Consider the following 18,294-nt stretch of genomic DNA (forward strand, 5'->3'; position numbering starts at 1 on the left):
GCACCAGAAGACACACCTGTACCAACATGGGATGAAACAAATTAGCTAAAAATTACAGTAAATATATTTGCTATAAAGTATCATGGTTTAAAAGTCCTTTTCTCATAGCGTGCTAGCAAAGTGTAGTTTGCCGGAACTTACCATAAAACTTTTCACATTGGCCGGAATATAACCTATATTGCATTAATTAAATTCTAAATATTGTAGTCTGTTTATGTTTGTTCACTACATATAATATGTCACGTTGAAACACTGGTTTGCTTGTCTGATCACCAAAGTTAAGCAATGTTGGACCTGGTTGGAGCTTGGATGGGAGACCATCTAGGAATATCAGTGCTGTATATATGAAGCTAGGTCCCATCAGGCATTTGAAATCAACACAGGGGCTGACCCTTATGGTAGCAGCTGCATCTAGTATCTGCCTCAGATGTATTGGCTCATGCCATTCCTCTGGTCAAGGTGAAAACGTACTTAATCTACATCATTACCATAATTAATAATAATAACATACCTAGATTTGGTCTTGATGTCTCAACATTGCCTATAACAAATAAATTATATAATCATTATTTCAATAAAAAAAGAAACCAGATTTATATATATATGTATAGAAAAACTCGACCAGTGATATTATCCTGGAAATTAAATAATACAAAAACAAAAATTAAGATGAGGAAATCTGTGAGAATGAGAAAAAAAACCACCCAAGCGATATTCGAAATAAGAATTAACTGCTTGATATGTGGAGGAATTAAGGTGTTTTAGGAACTAGAAATGTAACTAAAGTGTATTGTAGTGCTAGATAAAAAACAAGCCAACACCTACATTGTTTCCACCACAACAATGGTACAGTCAATAATGGCTAGTTATTGTCATGGATGGTTAATGTCTGATTACCGTTTTTTGAATACTACATTTCTTTATTACATCATACATTTAGACTTGTTGTTGCATTTTAAATACTTACAATACACTTCCACTGGATCAATATAATTTGACTCTTGTCTCAGTAATACTGTTACATTTAGGACATTTGCTGATGAATTACCTCTTTTTAAAAGAAATGTATTGAATGGTGTTCCATGCCATAGGTATTCAGCAGTGACAGTCTAGGAAAAAAAGAGGAGCCATACTCAGATAAAAAGTTACAGCTCAAAGGCACTGTAGTTAAATTGATTGCTTTGGTGAATACATTTTTTTAAATAATTTTTGTTTATACTGGTAATGTTTTCATTCAACTCAAAGAGTTTTTTGTCTCAATGAGAAATATAAAAATGGCTATCTGCAAATAAAAGTGTGCATCCTCAACAACATTATTTGTTCTACAGTTCTTTTATTCAACTAATCCACTATTTCTATCTTGAACCAAATATCGAAGATGGCGCTTGGATTTTGTTCGATGAGTAGTTATAGATGGCACATAGCCTACTACAATGCGCAGTATTCTTCAACAAAATTCTCAAAATGTTTACGAAAAGCTAATTTATTTACATTAAAAAAATAATACACAGCATTGTGATACAAAATCGTCAAATAAAATAATATACACTGTGTTTATAGTATGCTTTGGATAGCAATGGAGTTTTAATATAATTATATTCATCACCATTTCAACCTACCACAGCATTATATAATGTCTATAATTTGTATAATAGTGTGTACAGTCATACATTTTTATTCAACAAATGTTTTTACATGTGATATTTCAGATCTTCCCTGGATTTTCCATTGCTGGTCTAATACTCTAACAGTAATTTCCATGTCCTTATACATACAGAGTATTTGTGTAGGTAATGCTAAGATCCGCTCACCATGATTTCCGTGTTCTTCATCTATCATCTGAAATATACATGTAATACTGTACAAACAACATATTTTAAATAATATGTTATTTATTGGTCATGTTTACATCCCATTCCCTACATTTTTTTAGATCTAATTTATGGTCACAAACTACATTTAATGTAAAAATAAATATTATATGGTTAAATAATAAGTTGATTCTAATAATTTAAGTGGTCCGCTATAAATCCCAACATGCATTGAGCGCGGACTGATATTTTTTATCTTCTGTAATTTACCCACTTTTCGATCGATCGTGGGCCAAAAACAAATGGAAGACTTCTAACTCCCAATTTTTATCAACAGATTCTGGCAAAAACAGAAAGAACTAGAGGGTACTCCGAGAGTACAAATCTGCACCTACTGTAATGCATTGTTTCTCTTTTTTTATCCTAATTTACCATAAAACGTACATTTAACACAAGGAATGACCTGGTTTAATGTTTTTTTAGGGAATGGGTCTTTAATTATGTACAGTACACAATTACTACAAATTTTAACTGTAACAGAAGCAAACTTTAGAACCATGATGCTAAAAGTTTCAGCAAATATACTATTTTCTGTCTTCAATATTAATTTTAATTTTAAATTTAGTGCCTGTGAATACTCGGGTCTGAAGTTGGAATGGGTTTATCACAATGCATTTTTTCCACTTGATCGTGCCCTTTTCATACTGCACCATTTTAAAATTGATAAAAATAAGAGAAAGCATTATGCCAATTTAATTCAGTGTTTGCTCTAAGCTACAGTATTATCGATCAAATACAAGATCAACTCAGTAACAAATATCCTTTATTGAAGAAATTGGGAAAAAAGCAACTACTGTATTGAATAGTTATATCTATAAACAGCTGTAAGTAAATAAAAACTACATTATTCAAATACAGTTTAACAACAAATAGTAATCAACCTTTTTATCTGTTGGCTTACAAAATCTTGTTGTAAGTTGATATTCATCATTTGTAAGCATCTTTCCAAAAACTGATAATAACATTCTTTTCTTACCACGAATGACATTTCTTACACGATCCTTTAGTAAACTGAAATGATTAAAGTTAAATACAACATTGATCATTGTTTAAAATGAAATGTACTGTATTGTGTCTAATTTTTCCAAAAAGGGGGTCATTTATAAGAGGTAAATTTTAACACCCAATAACTAACAAACTGCTTTAAAGCATGCAATAAGTTCTTTATATGTTGAGGAAAAAGGTAATGTGCAAGTTATCTCTAGCCTGCCTCCTTTTTTCAACAGCAATAATTCAATATTCTATCGCACTGGTCCATGCACACGTTTATCACTGCTGTAATATCAATAGACATTATCCCTGCAATATTTTCAGAACATTGGTTTTTACCACCATCATACATACACAAGGTGTAATTAATCGTAGAATATCAAATTTAATATTTGCCCTTAATAATTTAAGGGCGCAAGGTTTCTATGAACTGGATACATGAGCACTCATTGCAATATTGAAAAAAAAACTCAGAGGGGACATTTATTAGGGAGGGGGAATTTATTAGACACAATACAGTATGTCCTTTTCATCAATCTTCAATGCTATTTGTTTCAATTCATAAAGACAAACAATTGTGTTGGCCACATTTTGTGTAACTTTTTATAAATGGATGGGTAAATAGGTAGTTAATATGTTAGGACTGGGGGAAATACATTATATGGCTCTTGTCAATTGATAAATATTATAAAAATACTGTACTGTATATCTTTTTCAATACCTCATTGTGTTAGTTTTCAGAAGATCTGGTTTTGTCCTACAAATTTGCTCAATTGTTTGTAAATCATTTCTGTTGAAAGCTTATTCCTAATTGTAATAATGCATCACTACCTGTGTATTTATGAAAATAACCATTGATAAAAAATTATATTCATGATTTTCATTATCTTTTATATAAGTTATTTAATCATTCTTAAAGGGTGCAGGTCAAGTCGGCCCTAAACCATCTCGGCCAAAGTCAAGTCGGTCCCACGTCAAGTCGGCCTCATGTCAACTCGGCCAAAAACTAATCGGTCAACTCGGCCCCAATAAAGTATGGAACGCAAAAGTGCTGTCTATATTATTTAATACTATTACGATTATGACTATCCACACTTTAAAAAAAAATGAAGAAATAAGTAATACTCATAAAAAAATGATCTCATTGCCGTATGTGCAGGTACCGCATTTTAGTAAATCGAAGACGTTCCACCATTTGGACATTGGAAAAATGATTGTACATATTGTTTTTGATTTGAGAATAAAACAGCGAAAAAACATAGGAGTTGTAGATATCAAAACAGCTGCCAAAGGCGCAGCTACGAATTGGTTTCAGATGCCTAATGCATACACTGAAGAAATCTACGCGTGATTCAACCATGGAGTTAAAATTATTTTCTACCTCCATGATTCAACTCACCAAACAATCTTATTACACCTAATAAATATTCATGTTCATTGAATTTTGACGCACGAACGAACATAGGCGCCCACATACAATGTGTTCCTATTTATTATCCAAAGGTTCATTGTAGTACTAACATTAATAATAGTATGAAAGCTTATAAATAAATTGTTTGTTATGCGCAATTTGAACAATTTGAAATTTTATTAAACGTAATAAAGGAAAGTTGGTGAAATCATTCTTTTTTTTTTTTCAGAATTATTCATAGGTAAAAAAATGTGAAGAAAATTATTTTATAAATCCTCTTCCTTTGCACTTTTTGCATTCCATACTTTAACAGGGTCGAGTTGACATGAGGCCGAGTTGACATGAGGCCGAGTTGACTTGAGGCTGACTTGACTTGGGGCCGACTTGATTTGGGGCCGACTTGACTTTGGGGCCGATTTGACTTGTAGGCTACTGCATTTAATCAATAAATATGGAAAACTTGAACAAAAATGTAAGCAAAGGTTTTTTGGTTTTAATTGAATGGCCATGTTGTCCTGATCACACACAGAAAATCAACCCTCTGAAATTCGATGCCTTCATATTATGCAAATTAGCATAAATATGCAAATTAGGTATAAAATTCATATTTCCGCTATAACTCCTGAACTAATTATTCATTTGTGATGGGGTTTGTTTCTAAATGCATGTTTTACACACAGGATAGCCATACAAACATAAAACTAATTATCATAAAACTGTTCATAACAGGTGAATATGTAAATTATGACATGCTTAATATGCAAATTAGGTGCAAAATGTTGGTTTTTCATTTATTTATATTAGTTATTTATATTATTACAATAATATTTTTCATGATTATAATTAATGCATTCATTTAAACTGATGTATCTTCAACAGTCCAACTAATCTCTATGAATGAATATGCATATATTAATGTCATAAAAGGTGTTGTAGTGAGCTCTCTAAAAAGTTGATATTGCTTGAAAATGACCGGAAGTGTGGTTATATTGACCTTTGACATAATTGAGTAAGGTTATTCTATATTATAACATAAAATAATACATTTTTGTCGTAGGGAGCCAATTTTGGTGTCAAATTGTTCACAATATATATGTTTCTACTTGCCATAATGCAAAATTTTTTCAAAAAGTGACTGAAACAACTATTTTTCTGTAATTTTAACCTTTGACCTGTTTTTCTCATCTAAATAACGACATGGCATAGAGATTTCTAATGGCAAATTGCTTATAATAGATATTTTTATTCAATCTAATAGATTATACTGTTTGAAAAATACAAGTGTGATTATTGCTTTGAAGTCCTGTACATAAGAGCCTATCAGGGTGAATTTAATTCAAAGAGGTGTGGAAGGGGAATGCCTTTCAGGAAAATTTGAGCAATTTCATTTAGGTATCCATGTATCTCTAATTAAACGGAATGTACGGCTCATAGAGAATCCAGAATTACCCTTGGTTCATTTTGGCAAATCCATATGGGTTCCTTAAGGATTGAGGGTGCACAGACTGCCTTTTTCCATGGCTTAATCTTGGAACCCACAGTTTTAGTTACCAAATATATTTGGCCTTACAGTGCCTTATGTAGTCAAATGCATTGATTCGATACAGGGCCAAATGTAGAACTGAACATACAGTAGAGAACTGCAGAAGGGTCTAAATAGTAATAATAATAATAATGTTTCATTTTATGCAAAATCCATATGGGTTCCTTAATGATAGAGAGTGCACAGGCAGGTTTATTCCATATGCCTGTCTATATAAACCCTCATTGTCACCCCTTATATTTCCATTATGGGGCTTAATGTCCATGGAGGACCGGCCCTTGGGTTAATTTGGGCAAATCCATAAATGTTTCTTAAGGATCGAGAGTTCACAGGCAGCTTTATTCCATGGGCCCCGCCTGTCTATATGTACCCACAGTGTCACCCATTATATTATACCGGCCGGCCCGCGAAATTTTTTTTACTCGTCATATAAGGCCGATTCAGCAGAAATCAATAGAGGGCGCGCTCCATCGCTCATGAATATTTAAATTACAACAGCCAGGCTGCTGCTGCACGCTGAGACAGTCAGCGGTCATGCAAGCAGAGCAGGGAATTGCTTTCCCAATTTTTACTCACTGTCATGTCAGCTACCTACTACTACTGTAATGTTCTTTTTTGACTGCTGATAAATAGGCCTACAATGAAAGCAATTCGTGCAATAATTACATTTAATTAATACTCAAATAGGTATATGGTGGTATAATAAAATAATATTTATGATGATACTGTAACACCCAAAAAGGTTTTCGCGCTTTTACCAAGGAGGTTTTAACATTGATTTTACCCTTTTACAGTATGCCTACATCATACCAATCTGTACATGTTAGTTAAGCATTTGGACATTTCTTCTTTCGGCACAACAAGAATGTCTTCAACTAATCCATTATTTAACAATTTGAAACTGTATTGTAATCACGCCTTCTCTGATATTTTCGGTCCATGATGACTGTCGCCTGCGGATGCAGTATTTCTTTAAAGGGGTGCAATATGCCTCAGTCCCACCATGGTCGTGGCATATTAGTTATATTTCCGGGTGTTTTTTTTACCTTCTATAATTAAAAATTAGGGGGAGGGGGTGGGGGTGCGATCGCACCCTTGCACTAATTCTGCCTAATTCTCTAGCCATGGATATCACAGTTTGTGATGTCCATAACTGTAGCGATATTGATGATGCACTGAAGGTAAGAGAGTATGTCGTATGCTAACAATAAAATTAACTAGAATTTAATTCGTCACTTTGACGAATTATAGGTGATCATTTTTATAATTTTAATGACATTTAATTTTTAAAAACGATGCATGTACGTTAAAATACGATCGCAAAGTGTTGATAATCCGATGACCTGATGCATACGATTATAGTGCTGAGTTGTTCCTATTAGTATGTCTCATTACTGAGCTGTAGATACTGTATACAGTAAACACTGTATATATATATACAGTGTAGCATAGGTGAAATTACGGGACACACAATATGCTCTAATTTTTGGGTATGATGACGTTATCAACATAAACTTGAAGAGGAAAGGCCTCCTCCTACTTAAGCGGCCTGCGAAGAGAGAGAGATGGTGGAAGCAAGTGGAAGGCGATCGTATCATCATATCGCGTATTGACAGCTAGCTAGCACGAAAGTTTTAATGCATGCGAGTAGCACTTTCTAATAAATATTCATGAGCGATGGAGCGCGCCCTCTATTAACTTCTGCTGAATCGGCCTTATATGACGAGTTAAAAAAATTCTGCGGCCGGCCCTTGGGTTAATTGGGTGCACAGGGATATTTATTATATCTCTATGAACCCACATTTTCACCCCACATACAGTATTTCCAATATAGGGTCTCTTGTAGCCCCACATAGAGAACCCCGAAAGGTCCATGAAGGATCGGCCCTTGGGTTCATTTGGGCATATCCATAAATGTTATTTAAAGATTGGGGGTGCACATTTAGTTTTTTTCCATAGTTCATCTATGAACTATTTACCCCATATTAATTTCTAATACAGGGCCTTATGTAGCACACCACATAGAGATCCCAAAAGGGTCCTTAGAGGGTTCATTCGGACAAATGGGTTATTTTAGAATCCTTTGTGTACAGGCAACTCTTTCCTGTATGGGCCAACCTATTGGGACCAAATATTTTACCCATTTCCATTACAGAGCCAGTATGGCCCATATGGCATGTGAGATTATTCGGGAAAACTTTATACTGTAGGTTCCTTCATATGGAGAAGGCACCCTTTCCTGTACATAATTATTTTCAATGTGGGCTCTTCATACAGTACCAAAGTGTTACAATCAATATCCCCTCCCCACCCCCACCCACCATTATGACAAGTATAAACATATATATTAATTTATGTTATTAATATAGAATAAACGTATTAAATTATTTTGAAGGTCAATAACTAAACTTCCGGTCATTATCAAGCAATATCATCTGTTAAACTGAAAATAAATGTATATCTTGGGAACAATTTGTTCCTATTTTTAATTCTCTCCGACCTGCCGATACTTAGATATAGCGAAAAGAGGTCAAAGGTCAAAATTGCTAAAAATGGGATTTCCAGTCAATTTTACAAAGAAATTTCTGTTAGAGCTAATATAAATGTATACATTGCGAACAATTTGACACCAGAATTATCTCACTACGTCCAGTATTTCCAGAGATATAGCATGTTTTATAAAAAATAGTGGCCATTTTGTTTATGCTAATTATGCAAATTGCTCAATGCTTTTATATTATGAAATTGTATTCATAAACGATGAGTAAATAAATGTGAATTGAATTAAAATTGGAAATATAAATATGCATGCTCTGAGTAATTTAAGACCAACCATGACTTTACTGTATATGACCTGCCTTTTACCGAGATATGAATTCGGTCAAGATGATGGGTCAAAGGTCAAAATAATGGTCATTTTTGGTCAAATGTTTCCATAATAGTGAATATGAATATGGGTCTTCTGAGTAGTTTAAAACTAAAATTGCTGAAATAGGCCTAGTAGTAGATAGGATGTTTGCACCTAATTTGCATATTTATGCTAATGCTAATTAGGCATAAGATTTCAGAGGGTTGATTTTCTGTGTGACCAGGACCATATGTACACTCATTTAAAATCAAAAAACCTTTGCTTACATTTATGTTCAAGTTTTATGCTATATTCAGTAGACTATCGGGGCCGACTTGACTTTGGCTAAGACGGTTTAGGACCGACTTGGATTGAAATTTTTTCAAAATAGATTTTCACTTTTATTAAATTTTAAGATCTTGCTAAAAAATTTGAATTTTTGAAATAGTTATCTCTATACCAAATAATATTTGAAAATAATAAAAAAACCACATACCTATCCATTACATAAAATACAGCATCTTCATATAGCAATCATTCATGTCGATAGTGTAAAGCCAAATTAGATTTCCCTTCTGAAATATAAAAAAGGTAAACTTGTTTAAATATTAATTTCTCCTGATAACTATTAGTCTTTAAATTTATTAAAATTAGGAATTTTTGATTGTTTTCAATTTTAAGTTATACTATAATGGATGTTAAAATATTTGTTTAAACTTTATAATTGCGTCTATATCTCATCTGATAGTTTAAAATTTTCATACAGTTCCATAATACAAATAGTATTTTTTTAATAAACTTGGTTTGTCTTCAACATTATGGTGCTGTACTCGAGCTGTTTGACCGGTTTTCAGCTTTAAAAACTATTTATCGTAGAAGGAGATAGGTACATGCGAAGCATCCTCGTATTATTGTGTGCGGGTATTTTTCAGCATTGACATCCATTAGACAGTGTATACCATGATCGGAAAACACCCTTTAATTTAGGGCAAATCGTTGAAACTAAATTCATTTAAATCTTCAATAACTAATTATCTAACTAAACATAATTAATAAACAAGGTTATGTTAGGTGGTTAAAATCAGTACCGAACGTATGAACCAACTTTATATACCATCGAGTAAAATTCTAGAAGTAACGCGCGATTTACTGAATTTTGCCCTTACGTAAATTTATATATAGATACTGTAAAGTAGACTTTTTCTCCAATAAACAAGTGTTTCTGAAATTTGCATGTAAAAAATCGTTTTAAAGTCCTTTTTCACCTCATGGGTAAGGTGGGCACCGCCCGAATCTATTGACACAATTGTTGATGCGACATATCAATACAACAATACAATGTCACATGTGTGATTGGCTTGTCAGTTGATAGATAGCTGTTAATTCGTGAAAACAAATGCCTAAGAAATGCTTTTGATTAAATACTTTGCGTCATTATAAACAGTACCAAGAGTGTTAATAGTGAAATAACATGTTTGTCTTGGGAAAATGTTTAATTTCAGTTATTTTATATGAAAAATCTCTAGGCTAGGCTAGCTTAGGTCGAAATCGACCAGATTTTCAGGGGGAAATAACCAATTTTCGGGGAGGCGGGGATCTGCATTAAAAGTCGGTTTTCTGGGAACTTGGGACCTCTGATCAGCATAGCACCACCACTGACAGTAAAACGTGAAAAGTAAACCCCTTTTTATAAATAGAAATTCTCACAAAGTACGTACACAGTCAGTAGAAGAAGCAAGATCGAGTGAACTCAAAACGTTCAGTCTGTCAATGAAAGGACACAACAACAAGGTCATCAATACACTGCCTGTACAACGTTCAGTTGATCGCAGAAGGGCTGCCGACAGAAGATCATTTTTTGGGTCACATGTCATGAAACACAATACCACCTTCCCACATTAACATCTTGCATGTTTTTTTTATTTCACTCCATTGGATTGCGTAGCCCGGTCAGTCTCACCAGCAACGGATTCAGGCTGACAGAAGATCGTATAGACCAAAGTACACACAATCAATTAATATTCTTTTCCCTTTTATTAATTTTTCTGTAAAACTATGACTGAACCCAATCGGTGGTAATGTATTTTTTTTCACTATGCCTACCACTGTATTTATTACAGCGATGTCAACGGACGACCAACTAACAATTGAGTTCAATATTTAAAAGTCACGTCAGATTGCTACGTCCTGCCTGGCACCATAAACACAATGTGCGTTGGGCCGGCTCTTATCGGACTGTACACTTCCGTTGCTTTAATTTTCTAAAATGTATTAATTTCAATCAGCATTTTTACCAGCAGAAAAAATGGAATAGTCCTCTTTCGCGCACTGGTATGCATGGTAAACATATCTAAATCCCTTCGTGTTGTCTACTGGAATTGGGATTGTTTTCATATGGTGGGCTCCCTAAGTCAAACTGCAAACTTTGACTACTTGTTTTATGAATCAAATTTGAAATAATAGCTCGAACTAGCAAGATATTCAGCAGCCTAACTTCTGTGACCTTTGTAATCTCCAACAACAGACATTAGTAGGTTTGAAATGACCTTTTAACTCAAGTTTATTGAACAATTCATGTTCTATTAAACAAAAGACCTAAAAGGTAAGTGATGAAGGTGACGGGACATTTCGCCGACAGGACATTTCGCCGAAAACCATTTAGCCGACAGACAATTAGCCGACAGACATTTGGCTGACAGACTATTGGCCGAAAAGACACTTTGACAATAGGATACCGCTGATATTTTTTATGTACGAGTTTCGAATTGAATTTAAAACGTTTGCATTACGGTCATTGCGCAAGTTCAGTGAAAGATAGTGTTAGGAAGATATCATAATTCCTATTCGACCAATGTAAACGAACGAATTATGGGTGGAGCCAGAGCCATATATATAAAGAGTTACGGCATTGGGTTAAATTTAAAAGTCATGTGATATACCGATCAAATTGTGTCAAAATTATCTCCATTAACCCATGTAAAGTATAGATTAGGAGCAACAAAATACTTCAAATGTTTTCATATATTTTTAAAAATGTAATTGCATATTTGACGGTGAATTATTGATGTGCAAAGTGTACAGAAGTACTTGCGGCAAAGAATAATTGCATGTGCGCTTGTGCTAGTAGTACATTATAAGATTTATTGATTTTTAATTATTCGCGATACTAGACGTACCATTTATTTTGTATCAACAGAATATATATACAGTATAACTATGTAATATTTTTAAATTCATAATGCATGCTTTGCTGACTAAATAAAATAAGTGTTGTGGATATATTTGTTAATATACTGAAAAGGGTATGAACAATATTAAAATAATAAAGGCAAATTATTACAAATGAAATGATGAATGAGTCTCTAAAATTTAATAAAGTTGTCGGCGCAGCTTGTGTCAAAAACGCAGAGCCATATATAAAGAGAGGTGAATTGTGTGTTATATGACGTGTTGTATTGGCTTATGCTTTGATTTATCCCAACTTGCATGTAGCATTTATTTTTTTATTATAAAAATATATATATAGGCTACCGAATCAAGACCATTAATAAAATAAATTACTAAAATACGGCATATAAAATAATGGATGAACTACAGGAAAACACTGTACAAAATAAACGAGCGCACATGGAGCGTGCAAATTATTTGACACAAAAATGGCTTCTAATCATTCAATGTTGTAAACTCTTTATATATTTCTGGGTGGAGCCATTTACTCAATTTAAAGGACGCCTTTAAAGGTGCAAATTCATAATTTTGTGCTTTAGGATAATAATGTGTATTTTGAAGGAATTGTTAATAGGTATAAAAAACAATTTTCACTAAAGGCTAATTTGGAGGCTCTGTTTGGTTAGTACTGTAGAGGCCTACTATGCCATTTTATGTTGTGATAATATTATTTATTGGCCTATATACTGGTTAATTATTGGTAAGGTATATCAAGAAGGAAAAAAGATATCTAATCCTACTTCACATCACATTAATTTTATTTTTAGTTATCCGCATTCAGCGACTTCATATGAAGTTGTGCAGCGAACCTTTTCAGGATGTTTACAATTGCGCAACGTGACTTACGCACGATTTTATGAATTTCGCGTATTTAACATAGGTCAAAAACCAAATAACATTCTAAATTGAAATTTTCCAAAAGTTTAATTTATATCATGCGGTAACTTTCTGTTGAAAAAAAATTGCGTGTTTTACACAAAGTTACGCGCGCATTTAAAATTTCAAAATGTGCAAAATTAATTTCTGATCAACTTTTTACACGTTTTATGACATTTTGCACATGTCAAAAATTCCCACGCGCGCAAAATTATTTTTTTATATGCACGTAAAGTGCGCACGGAGTATGAAAAACATGTTTTTTTCTCTTGCATTATATTTTTCAAGCCTTTTCTAGTAATTTTGAAAACAATTTAGACCTTTTCCACTTTAAATAACGCCATACGAACACGTTGAATTGGACAATTTGTGCGTGTTTTTGATGAAAAAGTTCAAAAATTCGCCGAAATTATGCCTTTTTTCAAACAGTCGTAATTTCTAAACTAAACGATGAAAGTTATTTTGATTACATAGTCTGGAAGTTGATGAGTTGTAGATATCGGATCATGCATTAATATGGCTAACCGGACATTGTGACGTCATCATATAGCCACGCAAATATAAAATTTAGGATTTTTGTATCTTTCGTCATAGGTCATCACATTTAATAGAGCGCATCTCCACTTATCCGTTTTCCATTTTCACCCTGATTTTGATATTGTCTAGGTCAATCAACTATCTTTCGCATGAGTTAAAAATATTTTAATTTTTATGACGTCATCATGCCTAAAAATTTAAATTATGTGTGGCATTAATTTCATCTTTACAGTAAATTTTAATCTGTTATAGCTCGTAAGAATAAAATGTGATAATCACGATTAGAATGTTTTCTGGAAGCTATTGGATTGCAGATACGAAATTATGTGAAAATTTTGCTAATCGTTGTGACGCCATCATATGGCCAGTTAAATAAAAAAAGTCGTATTTTCATCTTTTTCGTCATAATTCATTACATTTAAAAGAGCGCGCATCAATATTTCACGTATTCAAATTTCTTCTACACGTTAATATGTTGTTGCTGAGATAATTTCCTTCCGAAATTGCTATTTCATTCATTTCATTTTAAAACCGTGTTAAAAATTGCAATAAATAACGGCTGGGCTCGCACTGGCCGATCGCCAAGTCGCCATGGGGGAAAACGTTTCCAGATTGGCGAAAAATAAAACGGCTACTTTAGCCATTTTGGCGATGACATATGATAAAATAGATAATTAAATAATCATTTTGGCGAAAGCATAAAGTCCAACTAAAAGGTCCATTTGTCGATCTCCAAGCATTTATTTTGTTCGTTATCACGTTGTTTACTTCAAGCTCCATTTTTCGTCAACTTGTTTCGTTGTATCAGGCGTCTCTTTGTTATTTCAAAAAGATGGAGATAGCAGAGGTAGACTGCACAGAGAGACAGACGTTACACGACACATGGATGATGAAGTCTACCCAAACTATCACGTGTTGTGCGCTGCACAAACGACTACTACGTAGCCGACGGTCGGCTAATTGTCTATTTTTCGATAGGGGTGTACTTTTCAGATTAAAAAGAAACATTATAGTATCTTCGATGAATGACGTCTTAATCTTATCGAAATCAAAAATGTATGCGTTATGCATTTTAGAGTCTTCCAATTTAATGTACTTTCATATTTTACCCTTAATAAACTTCCCTCGTGCGTCAGTGTAAACAAAACAACATGCAGGAAATGGTAGAGTCTAACGGGGATTTAGCTAAACACACACATGCATCTGAGCGGGGCCGGCCGCCGGCTTCTGTGTTGTTGTGTGTAAATAAATAATTATCGGGATAAATTTCTCGCCTTGACAGAAAAGCTTCGGCGCAGCCTTGAGGGATGGAAAGACGTGTACTCTGTGCTTTGGCCTATATTATCTTACGTTCAACAATGATACGAGTGTTCGTTTGCTAGGAATTTTCCTCAATAATTTTAGCATACGATATACCGTTGTTGTACATAATTTTGTAGGCCTAGGCCGGAGGTTCTGCACTTTCGCACCTCTTGAGCATACCCAATTTAAAAACATTAACCCGCTGCGCGGCGGTGATGCTGAGTGACCGTGAAGTCTAGGACACGATTTTCGCCTGCTACGCGATGGAAGCCAACACACACAAACATGACCAGCCAAGCGTAAAAAACAAAAGTAACATAGCGTTCAGGGGATTTCAGAAAACTGTAAAATGTTTCTTATTAAATTGATAACTGTATGATTAAAAACAATTTGAACAATTGTTTTAATTATGTAAAAAAAATATTATTTTTTTTAATCATACAGTGATTTAGGCATGGTTCTTTATCTCAATGCCTTACAAAAACGTTCAGGAAACAGTCTACAGTATTATAGACCTGTTGACATAGATAAATTGACTAAAATGTTTTTACCATTATATTTCAACAATTTTAAATTTTGGCTAAAAACCAAACATGACCAGCCAAGCGTAAAAAACAAAAGTAACATAGCGTTCAGGGGATTTCAGAAAACTGTAAAATGTTTCTTATTAAATTGATAACTGTATGATTAAAAACAATTTGAACAATTGTTTTAATTATGTAAAAAAAATATTATTTTTTTTAATCATACAGTGATTTAGGCATGGTTCTTTATCTCAATGCCTTACAAAAACGTTCAGGAAACAGTCTACAGTATTATAGACCTGTTGACATAGATAAATTGACTAAAATGTTTTTACCATTATATTTCAACAATTTTAAATTTTGGCTAAAAACCGATTCATTTCGCTAAATAAAAAAATTTGACTTTAGCCATTTTGACTATAGATAAACTGATTTGACTAAAACAAATATTTTGACTTTCGCCAAATGGCTAAACAAAATGAAATGTTAGTGCTACCCCAGAGCGGGTCCCGTAATTTCACCTATTCTACACTGTATATGATATGGATACAGATTATACTGTGTAAACTGTATATGAATCAAAATAATAAAATTCAGCAATAACAACATATCATATTCTTCAGTCCAGGTCATAATGCCATCATCTTTTTCTCTGTGCAATATTCCAACGTATGACGTGCACGCGGTGTTTGTCGTGCGGATAACTAACTCGTCAAAGTGACGAGTTACATGTCTAGTTTTTATTTATCATTGCATAATGAAACAAAAACGACTATCTCACTATTTTAATTGCTTTACTTTTTATCAGTTTTCTTCCAATTTATTACTCAAACAAGTATCTTTCAGACATATTAATTTATTTTTCATTTCGCAAAAGTCATCGAGTTGCGTAAAATAAAAACTAATCATTAACTAAACTGTTTACAATGCTAATAAGGTCAAATGTTGACGCTTGTTGAACGGTAGAAATAAACCTTTGATCGACTGAATGCCTATGACTTGATTAGGCCTACGACTATGATGTTCGTACAATTGTCGTAGTGCAGCCTACTATAGACGAAGCTTAATATAATAGCATGTGTGTTACAATGCGTTGAGTAATAGCCTACAGTAACTCATTACCATGACAAGTTCAAATCTAGTTTTTATTATAAGTAATTGCTATAAAATGCTTAAAAAATCATCCTGCAATTTTTATTTTTCTAAATTAATCTGTCTACTGTAAGTAAGTATTACCTTACATCGCAATTTCCAACAAACACAGTAGGGCCTATGACCAATTTTTTTCGCAATTAGAAATTCAAATTGTTAATAAAAAATGAAACCATATAATAAAATACTTTGATTATTAAGTTTAAAAATCATTCTTTTTAAATTGTATAATTATTGCAAACTACCAACCATTTTCGTTCCTAATTAAACATCTTGGTCTGTGGAGGAAAAAACTATTTAATTGCTTCCTCTATGACTGATCTGAAACGTCCCTGATTCTAATAATAAATTATATAAACAATATTGTTTGTTCAATAGGTAAGATAGTCTCAGTACAAACATGGCAATCAAAAGCTAATTTAAAGACAGCAAACCACAATTAAAAAGAATTAATAAGACATTTAAAACAGCATTTATTCTCACAACATATTTCTGCTGGATTATAAACCAAATAATATGTTTTGGCTACTGTTTGTTGTATGAACCATTGTGTTGTATTATTACTGACTAGTTTTAAACCATGGAGCTATTATTTATAGCTCCATGTTTAAACCTTCATACAACAAGCTCTACTAGCTTAAAAGCCAAATTACTATAATGAAATTTAAAAAATATATAACTCACATCACACTAATGAATTCATAAATAATGTAGGTAACCATAAAATTATGTCATTTGTCTGGAAAAGAATCCTCCATTCACTGGTCCAGCAATAGGATTGTACGCTACCAGCCTATAAGGTGTTTATTGTTCTGCAAAGTGCCAACACCCTCTTTGCCGCGTTCTGTGCATCACCTGACTTCCTAAATCAGTCTTGCATGTCAGCCTAATTCAATAGAAAATAAAAGATTTTATATAAACAGAGAACAAACTCACAAACGCAGTTTTTGATGGGTTATTGGAAATTAATAATCACTTGCGTGTCTAAACCTGAAAGACAACAATGACTGTAAATTGCCCTGGGGTTTTCCAGCCAAGGTGAAAGTGCACCTTAAACAAAGGCAAACACACATCATCACATTACTTTTTCTGTGTAATTTACCCTATATTATATAATAAATTATTTCATTTATTAAAACCACAAAATGTTTGTCAACTATCAATGCATGTTACCATTTGTTAATCAAATAAAACTACATCAAAATCTCCATTAGTATAAAGAGTGCTCTAAGTCTAAGCCACGAAAAAATGTTTTACTGACTAATTAAGATAAAATAACTGCATAATGAAATTAAATTTCCTATCAGTTTTATTTTGTGAGGTAACAATGCACATGCCTTATGTGCACAATCTAACACACAAAACATCCTTTGTAGTATACTGTAGATTAGAAATACTAATATTCTTTTAAACAAATTAAACTTTTAAGTCACAATAAATTAATGTCAATAAACACAAAAAAGAAAAAGTATTTTTGACGGTGTAACTGGAAACTGAATTCAGATTTACAGTAGCCATAGTACAGCACCTACAATTATCCTACTTGATTGTTGATATAAAGTTTGCGGTACACCACGTATATTAACTCCTGAGGACGATCAAAGCATATTGATTGAAACGTCGAGAAACTCAACAGTTCTTAATATACGTGGTGTACAGCAAACTTTATATCAACATTTCATTTCGCCATGAAAACCTTCAAACATTTTAATATATCCTCCTTGACATATAAAATGTGTATTTAGGTTGTTCACAACTTTATGTTCCTTCCAAAGGATGAGGTAATCATAAGACAACATCTAGTTTGACAATTTTACCACACAATTGATATCTGATAATAGATGACAGATACTTGTCAGTACACATACTATCACAAATCACAAATCTGATAATGTAATAATAGTTAATGTACACAATTGTGACAAATACTGTATCATAAATGTATAGTGGCATTCATCCTCTGAGTTGAGGAAATTCAGATATGGCATGTACTGTACTCATGGCAGCCACAG

General features: G+C 33.1%; 1 protein-coding gene and 1 long non-coding RNA gene across 2 annotated transcripts; one reads left to right on the forward strand and one right to left on the reverse strand.

Annotated features, from left to right (window-relative positions):
* Positions 1 to 476: 476 nt before the first annotated feature.
* Positions 477 to 9,205, reverse strand: LOC144838185 (uncharacterized). The gene is made up of 6 exons (XM_078693544.1): positions 9,160 to 9,205; positions 3,583 to 3,692; positions 2,753 to 2,882; positions 1,696 to 1,839; positions 968 to 1,109; positions 477 to 541 (listed from the first exon to the last, which is right to left on the reverse strand). Exons 2-6 carry the CDS (start codon positions 3,585 to 3,587, stop codon positions 477 to 479), a joined length of 486 nt encoding a protein of 161 aa, XP_078549670.1. The 5' UTR covers positions 3,588 to 3,692; positions 9,160 to 9,205.
* A 4,661-nt stretch (positions 9,206 to 13,866) lies between these two features.
* Positions 13,867 to 15,029, forward strand: LOC144837323 (uncharacterized). Its single transcript, XR_013611462.1, has 2 exons — positions 13,867 to 14,818; positions 14,877 to 15,029. It is a non-coding gene; the product is annotated as an uncharacterized LOC144837323 (long non-coding RNA).
* The last annotated feature ends 3,265 nt before the right edge of the window (positions 15,030 to 18,294 follow it).

The sequence above is a fragment of the Antedon bifida genome, chromosome 3, assembly GCF_963402885.1.
Source record: "Antedon bifida chromosome 3, ecAntBifi1.1, whole genome shotgun sequence".
Lineage (NCBI taxonomy): Eukaryota > Metazoa > Echinodermata > Crinoidea > Comatulida > Antedonidae > Antedon > Antedon bifida.